Source organism: Centruroides vittatus, unplaced genomic scaffold (assembly GCF_030686945.1).
Source record: "Centruroides vittatus isolate TY-2023 unplaced genomic scaffold, ASM3068694v2 contig_355, whole genome shotgun sequence".
Classification (NCBI taxonomy): Eukaryota; Metazoa; Arthropoda; class Arachnida; order Scorpiones; family Buthidae; genus Centruroides; species Centruroides vittatus.
The window spans coordinates 756,639-776,407 of NW_027122178.1; the positions used below are offsets into that span (position 1 = coordinate 756,639).

The following is a 19,769-nucleotide window of genomic DNA, read 5'->3' on the forward strand; positions in this document are numbered from 1 at the left end:
CTTACTGTATTAAAAGAGGTATGTAGGCTATAAAGTGCAGTAGTGAAGTAGAATCTTATATACACTTTTTAAAAGATTGCATACAAAATATACTTGCAGTAACTTATATATTTTTTAAATAGATGGATACAGAGTTTACTTGTATTGGCAAAAGAGGAGCTTGAATTATCTCCTTATTCATTTAAAATGCTTAAAACATATAAATTATTATATTTTTTATGTAATTCTTTACTTTTGATGCTATAATTCTGTTTTATTTCTTCATAAAAATTTCTAGAAAGTTTTACAAAGATAATAAATTATGTGACTTTATCACGCAATTACCTGAAATTAAATACGTAACATTAATTAAACTACAATATAATTATAAACATAGAAACGAATATTTTGATACTAGTAGGGAATTTCTAATTATTTTTCTTACGAAATGATAATATTGTAGCATGCAATAAGAACATAACTTCTCTGTTCTACATGAAATACAAGTTAAGTTATCTGTTAAAAATAAAATAAAAGCTATAAAGTTTGTATAAGATATTCAAATGTATACATTTAAATTATTTAATTAATAAATTTAAAATCAATTTAATTATATAAAACAGCAAGAAAGCCATAACGATATTGTCTATGCTCTACTTTAACGCATCTGCTCTTCCACATTACCCTAAACCGTTAAAAATATCTATTTTAGATTTTTTTTCTGAATAAGGTTGCGTAAAATTATTCTAGAAATTTGTCTTATCCACATGGAAAAGTCAATTTTGAATGGGATAAAATTTAGCTTGATGTGCATTACTAGTAGGAATCTTGTCTTGAAAATTGGGCAAAAAATCATTTTAAAAGGGTGGTTGATTAATATAGTATCATTGTCCTCACAGAGCAGATGCGTTCTATATACAGTAACACACGATACGCTTTCGTTTAGGCAGATGTTATGGTGGCAGGTGGCGATATTTTCCAATTGCTTCCTGTTAAACCCGTCATTTCTGGTATAATCCACTCAATTGAACGGCAGGTGTCACCTTCTCTGTAAAGAGTTGTAACAGGATTGACTTGCACCTGCACTCTTCACATTCATTTTGAATATCGCCGTCCTGTTCTTCCTACAGAATATCGATGAGGTTTGAAAACTTGTTGATTGTTATACAATCTCTTCTATGTCTTCCCCTCTTTATTATGTAAATATTAAGAAGTGATTAAGCTTTCATTTATCACTTTTTTTATAACATTTAATTAACAAGAGATTGGATACCCAGCATAGATTTATCTAAAAAAATTCCATTACTTTGAATAGTTTTGATCATAGTGAAGTGTTACTCCAGTAAATACAAACCAATTAATTCTTTACACCATTGTGCTTTGTTATGTAAATATTACGGAGTGATTAAGTGTTAATTTATCACCCTTTTTTTACATTTTAACTATCAAGGAATTAGATATCTTGGATAGATTGGTACTCATTATAGTTTGATTCTATAGTTTAATTAGGAAGCGAAGTGTTATACAGTTAATATGAACCAATTAATTATTCTACATCAATTATTCTAGACCTATAACAGTCAAATATTTGATGTGTTAAGTCAACGAATGCAATTGGAGCGAAGACACAGCTCTGTTTATCATGCATCAAATAAGGACAATATAGCATTACATAATTTATCCTCTTGTTTGGTTAGAGTTATACGGCTCAAATTCCATGCCACAAGCAGTTTACAATTATAATCGAATTGATCTAAGTCAAGAAGAATAGGATAGGGACAGCTGCCAATTTATATTATGACAATTAGACCTATATGGAAGTAATGATATGGAAACACCTGGACCGCATCTAACGGGATTCTATTAAGAGAAATACCGATTTATATGTATCCTTTGAATAGTTTGCATATATTTAACTCACGTACACCAGTATTGAAAGCTATAAATAATTTCCTACTGAGCTAGAACACGTTTCCTTTGAAATAATGAACTTGTTAACACTTTAAATCTTAAACACTTGTTAACAATTTAAATTATTGTTTACTCTTTATAAATCTAAATTTGTTTTGTTAAAAAATTCTTTTTATAACTAAACGATATTTTAGTTTAACGAAAATAATATTAATTATCAAAAGGTTAATTTATGAAATTTATAATAATTATTCTTGTGTCTGTAAGCTCATGACTTCTATTGTATTGTTGTTATACTGAATAATTGCTAATGTTTTGGTTGATTATGTTTAATTTATTTATAGAATATAATTCAATTATTTAGCAATGATTTAAGCATTAGCACAACATGAATACATATATTGTATCTTATATCCTACGCTAATGTTAAATATACACTGTGTGAATTTGACAGAAGTTCAATACGAATCTGTCTAATATTAACTCAGCATTAGTAGACCTGTATCTAAACATTAGCACAGCATGATCATATCTGACATCAGCTTAGTTCGAATATATCTAGTATTATCATTAGGCTCAAGATGAATATATGAAATGCTCGTGCTAATGTATACAACATTATTAAATAGATGCATTATGTTCTTATGCTAATATTACAGAAAGTATCTTTGATATTCATAGAATAAATAGCAAAATATTTAAAATCCGCGAATGTTAACCCTTACTTCCCGTGTTTTGCTTTTCATGCTTAATTCAGTTTTAAAATTCAACATCGACTAGACCTATTATAAGCGAACAAATGTCAGAAGCCCTGGAAACATTATTGAATTTTATGAATATTCAACATGTAGAGCATTTCACGCATCCTCAATAGGACATTTCAGGCTAAATAGGGGAGTGGTTTTTTATTCATAAAGTCACGTGTAGAGCGGGGTTAACTGAATTTCCTTAATTCCGAAGACGTGAATTGAATTCATCCTAAATTCCTACACAACCCTGTTGATTCATAGTTGCCTCTATTAAAGGGCGTTAACAAATTTTAACTTTAAAGCTTCATACTCGCCTCTGAGTTTGTTATAATAATTATATTACGTAAATAAAAAAAATAATAAAGAGACAACTTTATAGGTTGCATTTAGAGAATATTAAGTGTAGATTACTATTAAGAATGCAATATTTATCATAAAAGTTGGCAGAGTCCTTCTACTGGGGTGGAGTCCTCTGACATTGGTTACTCTTGTAACTTTAATGTATTCTTACTGACGTTTTGCTATGAATGTCAAAATTTTTTTTAGAAAAAATATTCGCGAAATCCTATTAAAATTGATGGCTGTATTAATTAATTATACTTTTATACATATATTTAAAAAATAAAAATTAAATTCTTAGCTGTTATATACGAATATTTCATCTTTGTAACTCAATTTAAAGTTAATGCTCATAGGTTTTGCTTCCATTTTTCATGTCCTTGAAAAAGTCAACGTCAGAAGTCAGTCTATATTTAGTGTACGAGTTAAACAACAACCACATAATTAAGTGTTTCTGTTGTTAATTATCTTTAAAGGCCTGTCAGACATCCACCAAAGGTTATTCGTGACTTATACAACACTCCTCCTTCAGGCTTTGACGTGACTTTACCTCGTGATGGACGTGATTGTGTGATTCTCTTATAGAACGTTAAATTGCTGCGTGATTTATTAAACATTTCATTGTTTTATTTAGTGCGGTTATGCGGATAATTTGAAATTCTACAACATTGTCGAATCGCAGAAACAATACTTTTATTTATACGTAATCTACTAAAATAGTATTTACGTGATCAAAGAGGAAGGATATTCGAGTAACGATCTTTAGTATTTTAGTTTGATGTTTGATGGGATAAGGCAAAGCACTACCAGGGATTCTGCCAAGGAGTGCCTCCCGGGAACTTTCTGTGGAAATTGTACTTTATTTAGATGTTATACACGTGAAGAAAACACGGAAAATTCTACGTGGTCAGCCCGTTTGTCAGGCGCGAATCCGGACTCAACAGTGGCATATTTTTACCGTTTTGTAAAATAATATAAATACTTTAAAACAGGCCTACAATGTTAATATTATATAATATTAACATTGTAGTCCTGTTTTAAAGCGATTACTAATTATAATTTTTGTAATACTTGCGTTTTTATTTGGTTTAAATAAGTTAAATTCCTTATTTAATTTGAATTAAAGTATTTAGCATTATATTTTACGTAATTAAATATTGATACGAATATTAAATCTTACGTTAGAGGTTAAGAACTTGTTAAGGCCTTAAGCTATAACAGATAATAGGCCCTTCCCCTTCAAATTATATCAAAATACGATACTCTATGCCGTAGCTTATTTAGCTTGCGTGTAAATAAGGCACTCCCTCTAATAATAATAATAAAAATAAATAATAATAAAATAAGATCTTCAATAATTTTCATTAAAAATTCAGATAGAAATCTACGTTTAAACTTCTACTTAAAAGTATTTTATTAATAAAATAAAATAAAATTTTCTTAAAGAATTCTTTAAACCATTAACATCATTCTCCTCTTCTATGCGATTTCTATTAAAGATTTTTTAAAATTTATAAGTATAAAATTATATAATTATAATATTTTCTTTATTTTATTTTTACAACTTTCAGTAAAATCAACCAGATATCAGATCTATATTTGTGTATAAAATGTATTGTTTCTTTAATGTCAACAAATAACTTACATGTTAATGTAATTCTTCATTTTCTCTTTTTTCTTTACAGATATTTACAAAAATATATCTTATTTTCTGTATTTTACCGTATTCTTAGTTTAATTAACATAATAAACACGGTAAATATATATTTATATATATAATAATTTTCTTAGAAGCCGCTTGAAATTAAGGAATACAAAAATTCATAAGTAAAATAAATAAAACGAGAAAATATAAACAATTTTTGTTTAAGTAAAAATTGCCAAAATTTGGTCAATTTTCTGCCTTTAAAAAATTAGTAAAAGTCTACTCTAAAGTTCCCCTCCTTTGCATATGTATTTTTCCCAAAATTTAAAATTTTTAACACATTTTTGAATTTTTTTACACTCTTTTCTGAAGTCTTGACAATTCTTTATGGATTTTTAACACTAATCGTTGAAATTTTAACACTTATTTTTGTTTAATTACATTCCCAATAATGATGATAATTTTACTATAGCTTTGGCACACATCCAGTTACATAATTAAAAAAAACACACAGACTAAAATGCGATTTCTTTTGGCAACAAAAATAGAAAGAGTAGAATCATTATGTAGTTATATCTTTATATAAAGGCCTTCTATTTTTAATCGTTATTTTACTTTTGATCACACACTGGAATCAATTATCCAGTTATGTAAGGACGGCATTCTTTTAGATCAATTATAATTATAATAATTATTATTTATTTCCTTTTTTTGAGCAAGAAAATTCAAAAAGTTTATATTTTTACATCAAGAGCTATGATCTTCCGCCGATTGATCATCCCCACCTTCAGATTCTGTATCGTCATCTATGTCATTTTTGTCCATTTTGACATCCGATTGTTTATCTTCATTTTGTTCGTCTTCGGATCTCTGTCGACCTGTTTGTTCTTCTTGTTTTTGACGTTTATGTTTGGTCCTCCGATTTTGAAACCACACTTTAACCTTAAATAAATGATAAGGTAAATTTTATATATTATTGTCGATATAGAATTATACTGATAATCATAACGCTTTTCTAGAATTATTAATGTAATAGTAAAGTTACACTTAATTCTAATTATAAAGAATTACATTTAACACTTACAATCAGTGTAATTTTAACAAATTATTATGTATAATTATATGAGAAATACAATTGATGGAGTAGCAATAGATTGAGTAGAAATAGCAGAGGCAGCAATACAGGTATCCCTTGATTAAAGCGGTTAATTAATCCCTAGATCTTACCGCGTATGTCAAAATTGCTTTAATCAAATGTTAAGTATCAATGTTAAGAGATTGTCGCGTTAATCAAATTCCACGTTAAGCAAGGGACACCTATAGATGGAGTAGAAATGGCTGAAATAACAGAATGGCTAGACAGCAATAAACGGAGTAACAAATTATAACAGCATACAGGCTGCTGCATTGTGTCATTCTATAAAAATAGTTGAATAAAACTAGAAAATTTTTGCTTTTCTTACGTAAAAACAAAGACTTTTTCAAGTAACATTCAACTACTTAATAGCCGAAGGCCAGTAAATATTTAAAAAGCAACTTTAAATAAAGAATCTTCAATCTTAAAAAAAGAAGAAAAAGAAACACAGTATCTAATTAAGTAGCGAACCATGTGATAAAAATCTACTAATTGTAAGCTGTCACTTATAATAGTAAAAATGATAATTAAATTTTTCAAAAATTATCACCCGTTAGAAACGTGAAAGGAAAAACGTTGATTGTTTGGAACAAAACGTCAATCACTTATCTGATTGACATGAATTGACAATACAAAAAAAAAAGTAAAATAAATGAAAAAGTTGTAGGACCCGTTACGTCAATCATGATTCTAAAATTATCATTAGAAAAAAGATAACTGATTAACCTTATGCTTACCCCATTTAAAACATTTAATGATACGTGGGAGGATATTCGGAAAATAAATGAAAGATAATGCATCGTGATCGTATTAACCTTGAGTATTTGTGAATATCCCCCACAGTTTCATGAATTTCCTATTTATTTATTTATTTAAAAATGTTTAATTTATTGAATCATACCTATCACATAGAACTATTTAGTAAAGTTATTTTTAACTGTGAATATCCTTTAGTAATATTTTTGTAGCGTACTAATGAAGTGAATGGTTATAACACATATTAATTTCTATTATTAGAAATATTTTTTTGTATATACAAAAATACATATATAATGCACATTTTATATATAATTTCATTATGTTTAGTTTGTATTTTTTAAATACATTTTGTTACTTCTAAAATTAATTTAATTAACTTTTTAAATTTTTTTTAAAATAATAATAATAATAAGTAAAAATTTTTAAAGAATAATAATCAATAATTTTTCATTATTTTTAGTGTATTTTTTATATAAAAAAGATTCCATAATAATATTTAAAGTAATACTTTATAAAGAAAGCTTAAATCTTATATATAATGAAGTTCTTACACACAATTCAATTTAAAAATTAATTAAAGAATTTTTTCAATATATATTTATAGAGATTTAAACGTTTTATAAGACACAATTTTCTGATAATAATAAAAAAAGAAATTTATATTCTTAATACTTTACAATTTTTTCATTATTTCTATAGGCCTATACCTTTTTTTCCTTTTAAAACTTCATGAAAATATCGAAAATATTTTTAAAAAGTTTTATTTTCTAAGAAAATTAATAATAAAAAAACTATTTATTAACACAAAGCTTAACAGAGTATATACTTCTTTTTTCATTAAAAAATTAATTAAAAATTAAAAAAATATATCTTGATTACTTTCTTTATTGACAGAAAAACGTGTTTTGTTTTTAAGAGAGTAACTCCTCTTTCATTTATTTATTTATTTTAATTTATTTTTTAGTTTTTACTTGAAGTAACAAGAAAAATCCCTCTTTCTATAGAAGAGGGGGCGTTCAATTACTTTAAAAAGCGGAAGAAAATTTGGCCCCAAGGGGTGGCATTGGCCTGGATGAGTTGTCCAGTTCATAAACTTGTTTTTAAACGCGGATTTCGAGCTACTAATAATATCACGCCTCGGAGTCGTAATTTTAAACGTCAGAATGTGAGTAACCTCTTTTGTTGAAGGAAAAATATATATAAGACTCTAGAATAAATTAGTTAACGTAAACGTCGAGTTAAATGCCCCTATTCTTAATGTATATATATATAAACATTTATAAATTAAAAATAACGTAAAAAATTAAAAGTTAAGAAATTATCTATCCGCCTATCCTTCTGGCATTTAAAAAAGTTTATAAGTAAATTTACATTAATTAATTTGTGTTTAATAACCTTAAAGATAATTTTAAAAAAATACCTTAAATTGACTTGCGACAATAATTAACATTGTTTAATCTTCTTTCAGCCTAAAGCTAGCCTATTTGTAAAGCCTGGAGCCTTTACTTTAAGGCACATTTAATCGGATATTAAGTTATTTAAATTTTTTTAAATCTCTCATTAGTAGCTTATACAGAGGAAGAATTGCCTTTTTAATAGTTCATCAGCCCTCTAAATGGATGAATTAACCTAGTTAATGTAAAAAAAATATTCTGTATGTAGACATGAATTATTGTTCATTTTTATGTAGAGATAAATCTGTTGATATGGTTGGATATTAAAAGTGTAGAATTAATTATCATGTATGCCTTAATTGCGTTATATCACACATTGCTATAAATTAAAGAGTTTGATCCTATCAGCAATAATTTAGTTCCTAAATAAAGATATTATATTGAAGAATTATTAAAATACAATTGTAATTTTAAAAATTTATGTATTAAAACTCAAATTTTAATAATACATTAAACGTTTCCATATTACCTTCTACATAAAGATATTAATTCTTAATAATGTAAAAAATTCAGTATTTAAACTCATAGTTTACAAAATTTATAATTAACTTTATTTTATAAGAAAATAGTTAAACTAAATGGGAATTTTTAAAAATAAAATAAAGTACTTTTATCTATAAATAACACCTATTAATATTGTAACACGTTAAAGCAAAATCATTACAAGAGATGAATAATCAAATCAATGACTTTTCTTTGTATTATAAACTTGTTTAATTACTTTATCCGCCCTTATTATAAATTCAAAGTAATCTTTCGTAAGTCTAATTTAAGATAATCCAGTTTACTCTTCCAATTTTAAGTGTGTGTTCTGATTTTTTAAACATTTTCTAAGCCCCAAGCTATGAAGGAAAAATATTTTTACCGGGTATTCTTAACATATCATCCCATTTTTCCTACAAATATATTTATAAAATTAAAAAAAACAAAAGAAATATATCAATACAATTAACAAATTACAATTATTTATCAATTGTTTCTAATTAGGTTATCTTAGTTGTTGAAAAGGGGCACAGATTTCTTTACAAATCGTGATTTCTTATACATAATTGTGAATAAAACCCATTTTAAATCATTCTAAATTCAGGCTAATGATTTTTGCATCAACATAATCTTGAATGCCCTAGATTAAGCATAAACATTCAATTAAAAAAATTAAATTTATTTATATTGCACAAAAGAAAATGTATTATTTTTTAAAGCAATAATAAAATAAATTATGTTTAATTTTCTATGTTTTAAGTACCATCGGTATGAATGATCGAAGTAATTTTTATTAATAATATTTAAAAAATTAATTTTATTTATATGTTTTAATACATTTTTAATGTTTTCTAATTTTTCTTAAAGGTAAAATTTCATTTAAAATGTGTGCTAAAGCTCTAGGAGAAGAATTTGAACTCATAAATTTTCATGTTTAATTTATGACTAATGCTTTTATTACTTTATTTATTGGAGTTAATTTAAGTTAATCAGGATAATAAATTAATGAATGTGCTTTAATTAACTTTTTTGAGACAGAATTTAAAAGGCGGCTTCTACTCGAATTGAATTTTAAGAAAATTTCTCAGAATCTTTAGAGTTTAAAAGGTTACACCGGTATGACTTCAATTTTAATTTAAAAAGCAATTCAGGAGAATTTAAAAAGCAATATTTTGTCTTAAAAATTTTCAGTTTCATTACAATTTAAGAGGCTGTAAATAAAGCTAAATATAAAGTTTAGATTTTATATATGCTTACATTTAAAATTTAGAATTTAGAAGACTAAACTTAAGGATAATACTTAAATTTTTATAATTTACATGAGACTACATTTTAGAATTTGAAAGTCTGTTTATTTAAAAGACTATATATAAGGGTAGTTACGAAATTTAAAATATACGTGAGGCTTTAATTAAAATTTGAAAGGCTATTCTAAATAAAAAAAAAAAACTGATTATAGTCTATATTACATTATTAATTTGAATAGAAGAATAGTTTAACTGATATATATATATATATATATATATATTTTAAACTACGATTTATCTATAATGAATACTGACATTTCTTTATTAATTATTCGAAGTGGCTATTATTTCTTCAGGCAACAAATCTATCGATCTTGAATGTTGTCAATAAAGTGACAGTTTATCGAACATATATGTATATTCGTTCTACTTAAACAGCTTGTTAGCATCGTTCTAGATAATGTCAATTTGAAAGAAAGAAAGAAAAAAAAATCTCGTTGATGGATTGACAGAATTATTTTCAAAAATTTCCCAACTGAAAACTCTTTACTAACGTCGTGAATTAAATGACATGATTTAATTATACAGGTAAAGGTAACTTCATTTCTATAATATGTATATATATTGCCTATATATTGATCTAGAACTCATAAGTTATCTTTCTAATTGATAATATTATAAATATTTAAAAAATTAATTACTATAATTATCGATTTAAAATATTAATTATATTCTTTGGTATCATTTAGGGCGCTCGTTGTATTAATTTTCTGAGAAGCGCATAAGGAAAAAATGATTTTCTTAGATATGATGTAAGTAATTATTGTTTTATCCTTAATATTTTTATCAAGTTTAGTCATATATTTTTCCTTTTCAGGTGTTTGATGGGTAAGTATTGAAAGACAGATTTATTCTTATTGAACTGTTTTGTAAGAACTTCCGTGTAACCCCGTTCATTATCCTTTTTCTTGCCCGCCTTTCAATTTAACACCAAACACACCCACAACAAATTATCCCCTAGGCCATATCATTGCTAAATACTGGTGACCACACCCGTTAAGTACTCACCTGCGTTTCAGTTAAGCTTAAAGTCTGAGCCAACTGTTTTCTTTCGGCTCCTACCACGTAGTGATTCTTTTCGAATGCGTGTTCTAATTTCAATAATTGAGAAGGTGAAAATGCGGTCCTGATCCTCTTTGGCTTTCTGAACGGGTGAAGCAGAAAACTGGATCCATCTGGACCTATGTCAATTGAAGAAAATTCTATTAATTACAATAATTATCAACTGTTTATAAGTTACAGAAACTGAATTATACATAAACTAAATATATAGTTCATTTCAAGCTATAATTTATAACTGTGCATTTTTTCCATTTTATCTATAAAGACATTTTTCTAAATATATCTGCTGTATTTATAGAATTAAATACAAGAAGCAACTAAACCTGTTATGTTGTACTCTTCTGTATATAAGTTAGCTTTGTATCATATTTTGAATCGTCCCTTCCCTTCAAGGTTTACTTCTAATAGTTATTAAAGTACATAATAATAAGATTTAGTTCAAATTACATTTATGTAATTACTAATTTATTTATTTTTTATTTTTATTATATCCTATTGTTTTAAGTAAACTTAAACTAAACTTATCTTAATAAATAATCTATTCTTAGTAAATTCAGTAAGAAAAGGCGGAGTTAATCTACAATGGAACATTTACTTTTACATAATGAGGTTTTATAAAGTTATAATAAACATTAATATATAATTCTGCTGTTATTTGTCTATCCCAAATCTCATTACTCTTGTTAAAAATTGAGCTTAAAATAATTAAATTTTGTCATTAATGATCTTAATTAGATTTTTAAATCAGGAAGTCAAATTTATCTTTTATTTTCCTGGCAAATATATTTCTGGTCTCTGATGTAAATGATTTGTGGAAGATTTACTTGACACTTATGTCCAGAACTTGGAAAGAAATGTCAAGTAAATTTCACTTCCCTGCATTTCCCTTCTACGTCAAAATGTGGACTCCCATTTTTCTCTGAACGTTATAAAAGCACACTAATAAAGCCATTAAAACAGATTTATTATTAATAATCAAAAGATTAATTCATATAATTTTCTTGTTTTTTACACAAAAGATTCGATTTTGGGTTGGTATTTAAGACAAAATTTACTCTATGCCGGCTCTTATAATGTTCAGGTCAAGGTAGAAAGGGGCAGTTTTCTGGACCTATCTTGGTCTGATATTTTATACAAATTTCTTTTTTATTATGAACATGTTGAGCAACAAAAGTCTCTTGAAACTAGAAACTTAATATTTGTACATCGTACCTAACATTAGTTTTTAAATTATTTAATAAGCATTTCGATTTAAAATATATTGTTTAATCCGCAATAATTCTTTTTTGTTTTAATTTAATTATTACGAAAATACGAGCTAAATCATGTAACGTTGTTAACTGAGTAAACTATGTATTGAGGCCTGTAATTTCCATATTATTACACTGTATGACGTGAATTATGATCAATAATTTAAAAAATTCCAGGAAGATGATATAATGCTCAATTTACAGATTATGGTTTTTCCTGTTTTTACTTGAATAAAATTAATAATATTTTATTTTAATAGACAGAAATATACAGAAATTACACTGAGCGGCGAAGGCCTATAAATGAATTTATTAGGAATACTTATGACGTCGGGGCCGAAAATTTAATCTAGAAGACCCATATATAAGGTTTAGACGTAGATTAGATTTGAGGCACAGATAGTGAGGGCCAATAGAGCCAAGCAACCTTACTAACCGCCCTTTTTTGCTGGGTGTGATTAACCAGATTATATGAAAAATAATGTATTAGACAATAAGTATGCCTATATATTTTTTATTTAGAAAACGATACGATATTTTAAAAATTATGAGCGTATAATTTAATGTTAATTTATATCACATTTTGGTTTATAACATAAATACTATGTAGGCTGTGAATAGTCGCCTGTCAAATTCACCTTAATATTGTTAGAAAATATCTACAGTATTTTTTGTTGTTTAAACAATTGATTTTTAAACATTTATAATATTTTTTTATTATATAAATAGTTTAAAAAAGGAAAAAAAAGATGCAAACTGAATGATGAAGTACAGTACATAATAAGGAACATTCAGCTCTTTCTTGAAGAATATTTTATGTAGCTTATACATAAAAGATTTTGACAGTTAAAGGCTAATAGGCCTATAGTGCACTATTTAAAATAAATTTTTAAATTAATTAAATTTTGAACAGTTAATTAATTTATTTATTAAACTTATACATTAAGCTTCTACTAAACTCTGTGTTTATATACTAATTTATATACAGATCTATTTATCAGCATCCATGAATCTATATAGAGATTCTAGAATAGGCCTGGCCAACCCAAATTGTTTCGCGGGACACTTTGATCACGCGTAAAATTACGGTGGGCCACAATTTAGGCAAACACGCTTTTAAAAAAGTAAAACAAATTCAAAATGAATAAGATTTTATTGTTATACCAAGAGTTCATGCTCGCACTTGCGCATTATAACAATGACACATGCAAATTTTCATTTATTTAATTGTTTTGGTATACACATAACGGGAAACAAAAGTTTTAATAGATATATAATATTGCTTAGTGGGCCACAAAATTTAAAGTAACGGGCCACATGCGGCCCGCGGGCTGCGGGTTGGCCAGGCCTGTTCTAAAACATATTGTTTTGAATTATGAAAAGTATAATTCGAATCAAAACATGGATAATATTATTAAGTTTACTAGAAACCTATGAAGCATAGAAAATTTTTTGAATTACTTTAATTAACTCAAAGATTTCTAACTTGTTAATAAGCTCGAGAATTGTAAATATTCATGTTTTCAATTTTTGTAAAATAATTTTATATCTAGACTTATATTACTCTTCATAAATAATATGCAGTTATTTTAATTTATGTATCTTATTTGTAAAGAGAACTTAACATTTAATTTTGAATATTTAATGTAAAAAGTTCCATAATTCAAAAATAAAATTTAAGTTAACACTATACACAAACATATACTAATCTATCAGTGAACTGTACATTAATGTACAACACAAATGTACAACACTACTCTATACACTAAATTGTAGTATACTAGCCTATACACAAACTTATACATTATATACTAATCTATATACAATATATACAAATCTACGCTACTTTATACGTTAAATTCTGTACACTATATTCAAAAACTATACACATTAATTAATCTACACACTACAATAAACAAAAATCTATACACAACGATGTATAAATGCAAGTCTGCAGAAAATTGACTGGAAATGTAAGCATGTAGTTGTAAAAACAAATGTAGTATATTTGAGAAAAACAGTATAAAACGAAGAACTTATTTACATAACATATATTGATAACGAAATAAAACGGGAGTAAATAAGAAGGCCAAACCTATCATAAATATTACAGAAAATGAGGTTTGAGACAGCCGCGCGGTGAATAAATAGCGCGCGCATCCCTTGGAGATCCTTGAATATAAACACCCCTTAATCAGCAGCGATGATAGTAGAAGTATGAAAAAGGAACACACTCTGAGTTTGTTCCTTTTTATAGATCTGTAAGCTACAGCTCAGGGCCTCAACTACGAGGATACAATTTAGGGCCTCACACTTTAAAATTTATTATTTGGTAGTGGAAGAGCCTCTTATATATTATAGCTTGGGGTCACGGGGAGTCTAAACCAGGCTCTGAGCGACAATAATGTTTAAATTAAATCAGTTATATAAGCCATACCTTACATTAGGTGATAAACATGCTATTTTCGTGCACGTTTATCATCTAAAATCATTCTTATCCTTACACTTTTATAATATATAGCATAATTATAATTATTCGATATTTAAATTAACAAATTAATAATTCTGATAAAAGCGGACATAAGAAATATAAATATCTAGAACTTCAAATTGATCGAAAGACTGTTGAAGGTGTTAAAATGAGTTTAAAAGTTCAGTTAAGTTGGATCTAATACAAAATAAAGTATTCTTAAAGGCAAGAATGTTAATTAGTTTCATAAAAAAAGATGTGTCGTGCATATAAGTGGACATTTGGAAACAAACGTAGACCTCACATATTCGAAAAATCAGACTCCGCCCCAGAAGATAGACAGCAGGTAGGATGTACTTATATAGCACGAGCGGTCACCAGGCCACACCTGTCGACAAGAGATAGACATACAGGTGACAGCTACAATTCATATCAAGAAAAACGGCGACAACTAAGAAAGAGGGGGGCAAGAATTATATATACTTTTAACAGTTTTCGACACACCCTAGTTTCTAAATAAGCAATTCTTTAATTTTTCCCGTCAGGTTATAAAAGATCTCTCTTATAAAGTGCACAAATTGCTTACAGACCAGGAAATCTCTGAGGAATTCTTAAATTCTTATCACTCTAATCTCGGTTTTCTAATTGTTAGGAGATTTTTACTGCAGGTGAAAGAAGGATTGTGTGATGACGTGAGAAGGGATTGAATGAGATTTTATTCCTCTTCAGACCTTCTTCAGCTACTTTCAAATAACACTATGGCATTTGTTTGAGCATTAAAAGAAGAAATCTTTGTAGCGAATCTCTTACTATAGAAATCAAACAATAACAATAATAATAATAATACCCTTTTATGACGTTGCTCTAGTTGCATTTATATATATTTGTACGAATAAAGGAAACTATTTTATATATATATATTTAAAGAACACATTTAAAACAATAGATTGTAAATGTGTTTTTAACTTAATTTAGTTTATAAAAATTCCTTAAACTTTATGAGAGGGAAGAACGGAAAGATTATAATGTATATGTTATATTCCACACATACAAACACACACTTGTTCGAATTTCGTGTGTAAAATTTCAATATTGTAAAGTGAATTTTTAAATGATAATTGCTTTAGGCTAGTGTTTGTAGGACCTAAGGCTACATTTTCAAAGATAAAGAAATTGTTTGAAAATATAATTAATTGTGTTTTAAAATAAATAGCTTTAAACAAAGGGTAATTTTTCTAGGAATGTTTAATTATATTGCTGTGTTGTATGTGAAATATATTATACGCTCCTCGAATTGTCCTGATTTTGATAAAATAAACTAATTAAAATACAAATTTTAGGGTTTTTATTACTGAAAGCGTTTTAAGAAATATCTAAACTACTATAATTTATACAGTTTATATACTAATAAAGCATTGATATACAAGTATATACCATGACGATTTATAAAACAAATATTTACTTTTGTTTAAAAGTTTTTAATTTTTACCTTTATTAAGGTTATCATAAGCTTGTTGAAACAAAAATTATATGAAATTTTAATTTATATAAAGAAATGAAGTATATAAAAGTTATATTCTTTCCTTTAGACAGTGTCTGAAGGAAATAAATTTCAATTAATAATAATATTTAAAAGAAATTAAAAGTAATATTAACATTTTCATAAAATTAGCGATAAATTTTATTTAAAAAAGAGCATTTTGTAGTCTATACATAGTTTAGAGACGTGTAGACCTGTATATAGATCAATGCACAGATACATGCTCTATAGATTATAGACATAGGCTACTATATAAGTCTGTATAGGATCAGTTATGCGCTCTATTAAACTCGGACCTTTGCAAGGTGGGTATTACTGTACAGTATAGAAAAATATAAGATCCTAACTTAGTACTGGACTAAGCATCGACGTGCATATATATATGAATTCTTGCGTGTCTGAGGATACTAATACCGCGAGGCACAAGGTTTCATGTAGGCCTATCTAAAACTGCATTGGGCCTATAACAAGGTATAAGTGCGTATATAAATACAGCAATTTATATAAAAGGCATATATATATATACATAGTTTCAAGAAATTGTGATTAATATATATTAAATAGGTTTTTAATTGTGTATAGATATTATTTATTTTAATTATTTTTCTATAAGCTACAACTTAATAAAGAATTACATCTGACAAGACTGCTTTATTCTCTTAATCAAAATGAAATTATACATCATCATCTAAACTTAATTTTTAGATTTTAGATTAGAACTTAATTTTATAGAAAATTTTAAGATTTTAATTTAATAATAGCTCTTTAGATCGTATTTGATACTGATATTGACTCTTTTTTATCATTTACGAGCTATTTTATTTTGAAGTTGATATGTCAGAACCATTATTTATAAATATATTTAATTCATTTTAAGCTTTATTATAGGAATTGAGAAAAAGTAATGACTTTTCGTTGCTTATTGGGTAAGTTAGAAGCAATATATTCAATTTTTAAAATAATTTGAAGCTAATTATGGTGTTAAACGCGCAAATAAAGACATTTCCTTTATTTTTCTCCATATTTAACAGTAAATATTTATACTATACATACCTAAAATATAATAAACATACTTAAACTACTGATGCAGGAAACCACTACAGTAATAAATCTATTTAATTGAAATTAATATTTACCGAACAAATTACAGAATATTTGTGAATTATTTAATAAAATATTTATAAATGCTTTAAAGTAATGATATTAAATTAAATGACTCAAAAAGGCCCTTTAAACTTAATCTAGGGCTTTTATAGTGTATATAATGTAAAAAAAAAAAAAAAATTTAAATAACAGATTTTATCATCAAATAGTAACAAATTATAGAAGCTATATTAGCTTATAATGCGAAGATCGCATGTCATCTTGCATTTTATTAATGAGTGGGCCCTAAATAGTTTCGTGCTGTTTTAATTTAACTTAAGCACGCGATGTAACCGCTCATAAAGCATAGTAACAAGAGTTTAATCTTCATATAATACAAGATTATGAATTTATTGACTTAAAAAATCAATATTTGCACGATTATCAGGGCGTGAACTTAGTAATTTTTAACATTAGAGTAGTAACATTAAAATTTAAGGTAGTTTAAGGGGGAGGAACTTAATAATTTTTAAGTTTTTCCCTCGCTTTAAACTACCGTAAAATCTCTATGAAAGCTACTACTTCTACTTTAAAAATTGCTAAGATGATTAGTAGTAGCATCATTTATGGATTTTTGAGGTAGGAAAGGAGGAGAACTTAGTAATTTTTAAGACGAGAAGTGCAATAACATTTGTAGATTTTGAGGTAATTCTTTTTTAATCATGTCAAATAAGTAAACTGCTAATTAAATCGATAATATATTCATTTATATATAATATTTGAGGCATAATAAATCGATTTAAAACATATTCAACTCGAACTAAGTGGAAAACTACCATTAAGCACTATTTATAAATCAGTACGGAATGTGTAGAACAAAATAGATTTATACAAGAGCGAGTATCAAATTACGGAGTGTTTGTGCCATATCATCAAGGATACTTGATAGAAATGGCAAAGAGGCCCCCCATCTAATCTCCAAAACGTGTTTGCCCGAGGTCTATTTCGATAACACGACCCCTTCATTACGCCCATTAAGATAGAATTAAGAGAACGAACTGGTTCCTCTTCTTAGTAAACTAATGAGAACTTTTCTTCGGATGAGAGCATACACGTGCATATACAGCATGCGGAAGTTGACACGTGACGTCATGCAGAATGTTCCCTCGACGTCAGGTTTTCTTATTCTGAAAATCATTTTGTTGTAGAATCGTTAGAAGGGACATTGCGTGCTCATTCGATGTTAAACTCGCAACTAATGGCTCGATACAGGTTCAATGGTCTGCTAAAAAAAAATAATGCTTTTTTATCTCTCTTAAAACCATTTTAACTCCATCTTATTAATATCTTTTCCTCTATTTTCGTGTTTAATTCTATGTTACTTACGACTACAAATTATACAAGATATAAAATTAGAAAAGTGGGATAACATAGAATGCATTATTTATTGATATAGGTGTGTATATATATATATATTAATTTTTTCCTACAGAATTTTTATAAATAATCATCCATATCATGCAATTAATTGAATTTTAAAGGAAGTTTAAATGTAAAATTAGAAAAAAAAACAAAATTTTGCGAATTTATCAATTGAATTTTTGATATATACCCTGTAATTGAAAAAAAGTTAATTGCTATTTACCCCTTTTATTCTATTGTTTAATGCTACTTTATGATACTTAAATGTTAAATTAATAATTTAGATATTTTCTAGAATTTATAAATAATTGTTTAATTTAATTTAAAGAAAAATATATTAAATTTAAAAAAATAATTTTACATTAAATAATTTCAATAGAAATGCTGCCATGCTAGTATTTCGTATTAAAAATACATATTTAAAAATGCTTTTATTAAATCATAAAACTATAAAATCAATTTATTTAAAAAGTATTTTTTAAAAATCTTTATCAAATGGCCAAAATTATTGTTTAAAACCCTCAAAATTGAATAAACCACCAACAAGAGCAACATTGAAGTACTGTAGATTAATTTTTATTAAATTCTTTAAAAATCCGCCAGAAATATACTTAAATAAAAATTTTACGAATAACATATTAATTAATGTATATTTTTGAAGGAGTTTTACAAGCGAATTTATACATAAAACACGAATAAATTCGCTTCTAAACAGTACTAAAACTAGATTAAAGTTAACACTATAGAGAAAATTTAATTAAATTAATGAGTGCAAATTGATTTAGTTAATTCAATACGTGGAAACAAATTAAAATCTAATCTATTTGCACCCGTATATTACTATTAATTAAGAAAAAACTGTATATATTACAGTTTTTCTAAAGCATACAGTATAGTTTAACACATATATGCACTACATAAAATTCTAGAATAAATAGTTTGGAAGTAATCAGTGAGCGAGTAACTAATTCCCTGTGTTAATAGGCCGTGTAACTTTATACTAGAGACTTATGCAGTTAACTCAAACGATAAAATGTCAATTGCTTAAAGTCACGTTGTAAAGAAAATTGAACTCATGCACCACTACTTGAGTAGATGAAGGGTGGGAATATCATGAGACGGTCATTTGCATGACCATAAAGAGAGGGAGTATAACTATCATGCCAAGTCGAAACGTGTTC

The 19,769-nt window shown here is 26.6% G+C and overlaps 1 protein-coding gene and 1 long non-coding RNA gene across 2 annotated transcripts in view; one reads left to right on the forward strand and one right to left on the reverse strand.

Annotated features, from left to right (window-relative positions):
* LOC136974713 (uncharacterized) overlaps positions 1 to 10,580 on the forward strand; it is a 34,551-nt gene extending 23,971 nt beyond the window's left edge. Inside the window, exons 6-8 of the long non-coding RNA XR_010880684.1 lie at positions 7,482 to 7,682; positions 10,159 to 10,289; positions 10,451 to 10,580. This is a non-coding gene — a long non-coding RNA (uncharacterized lncRNA). The remainder of the gene's footprint in view (positions 1 to 7,481; positions 7,683 to 10,158; positions 10,290 to 10,450) is intronic.
* LOC136974711 (homeotic protein empty spiracles-like) overlaps positions 4,596 to 19,769 on the reverse strand; it is a 31,048-nt gene continuing 15,874 nt past the window's right edge. The window contains exons 2-3 of the mRNA XM_067269653.1: positions 10,770 to 10,942; positions 4,596 to 5,565 (exon numbers count right to left, since the gene is read on the reverse strand). Coding sequence (XP_067125754.1) covers positions 5,371 to 5,565; positions 10,770 to 10,942 — 368 coding nt within the window. The 3' untranslated portion in view covers positions 4,596 to 5,370. The remainder of the gene's footprint in view (positions 5,566 to 10,769; positions 10,943 to 19,769) is intronic.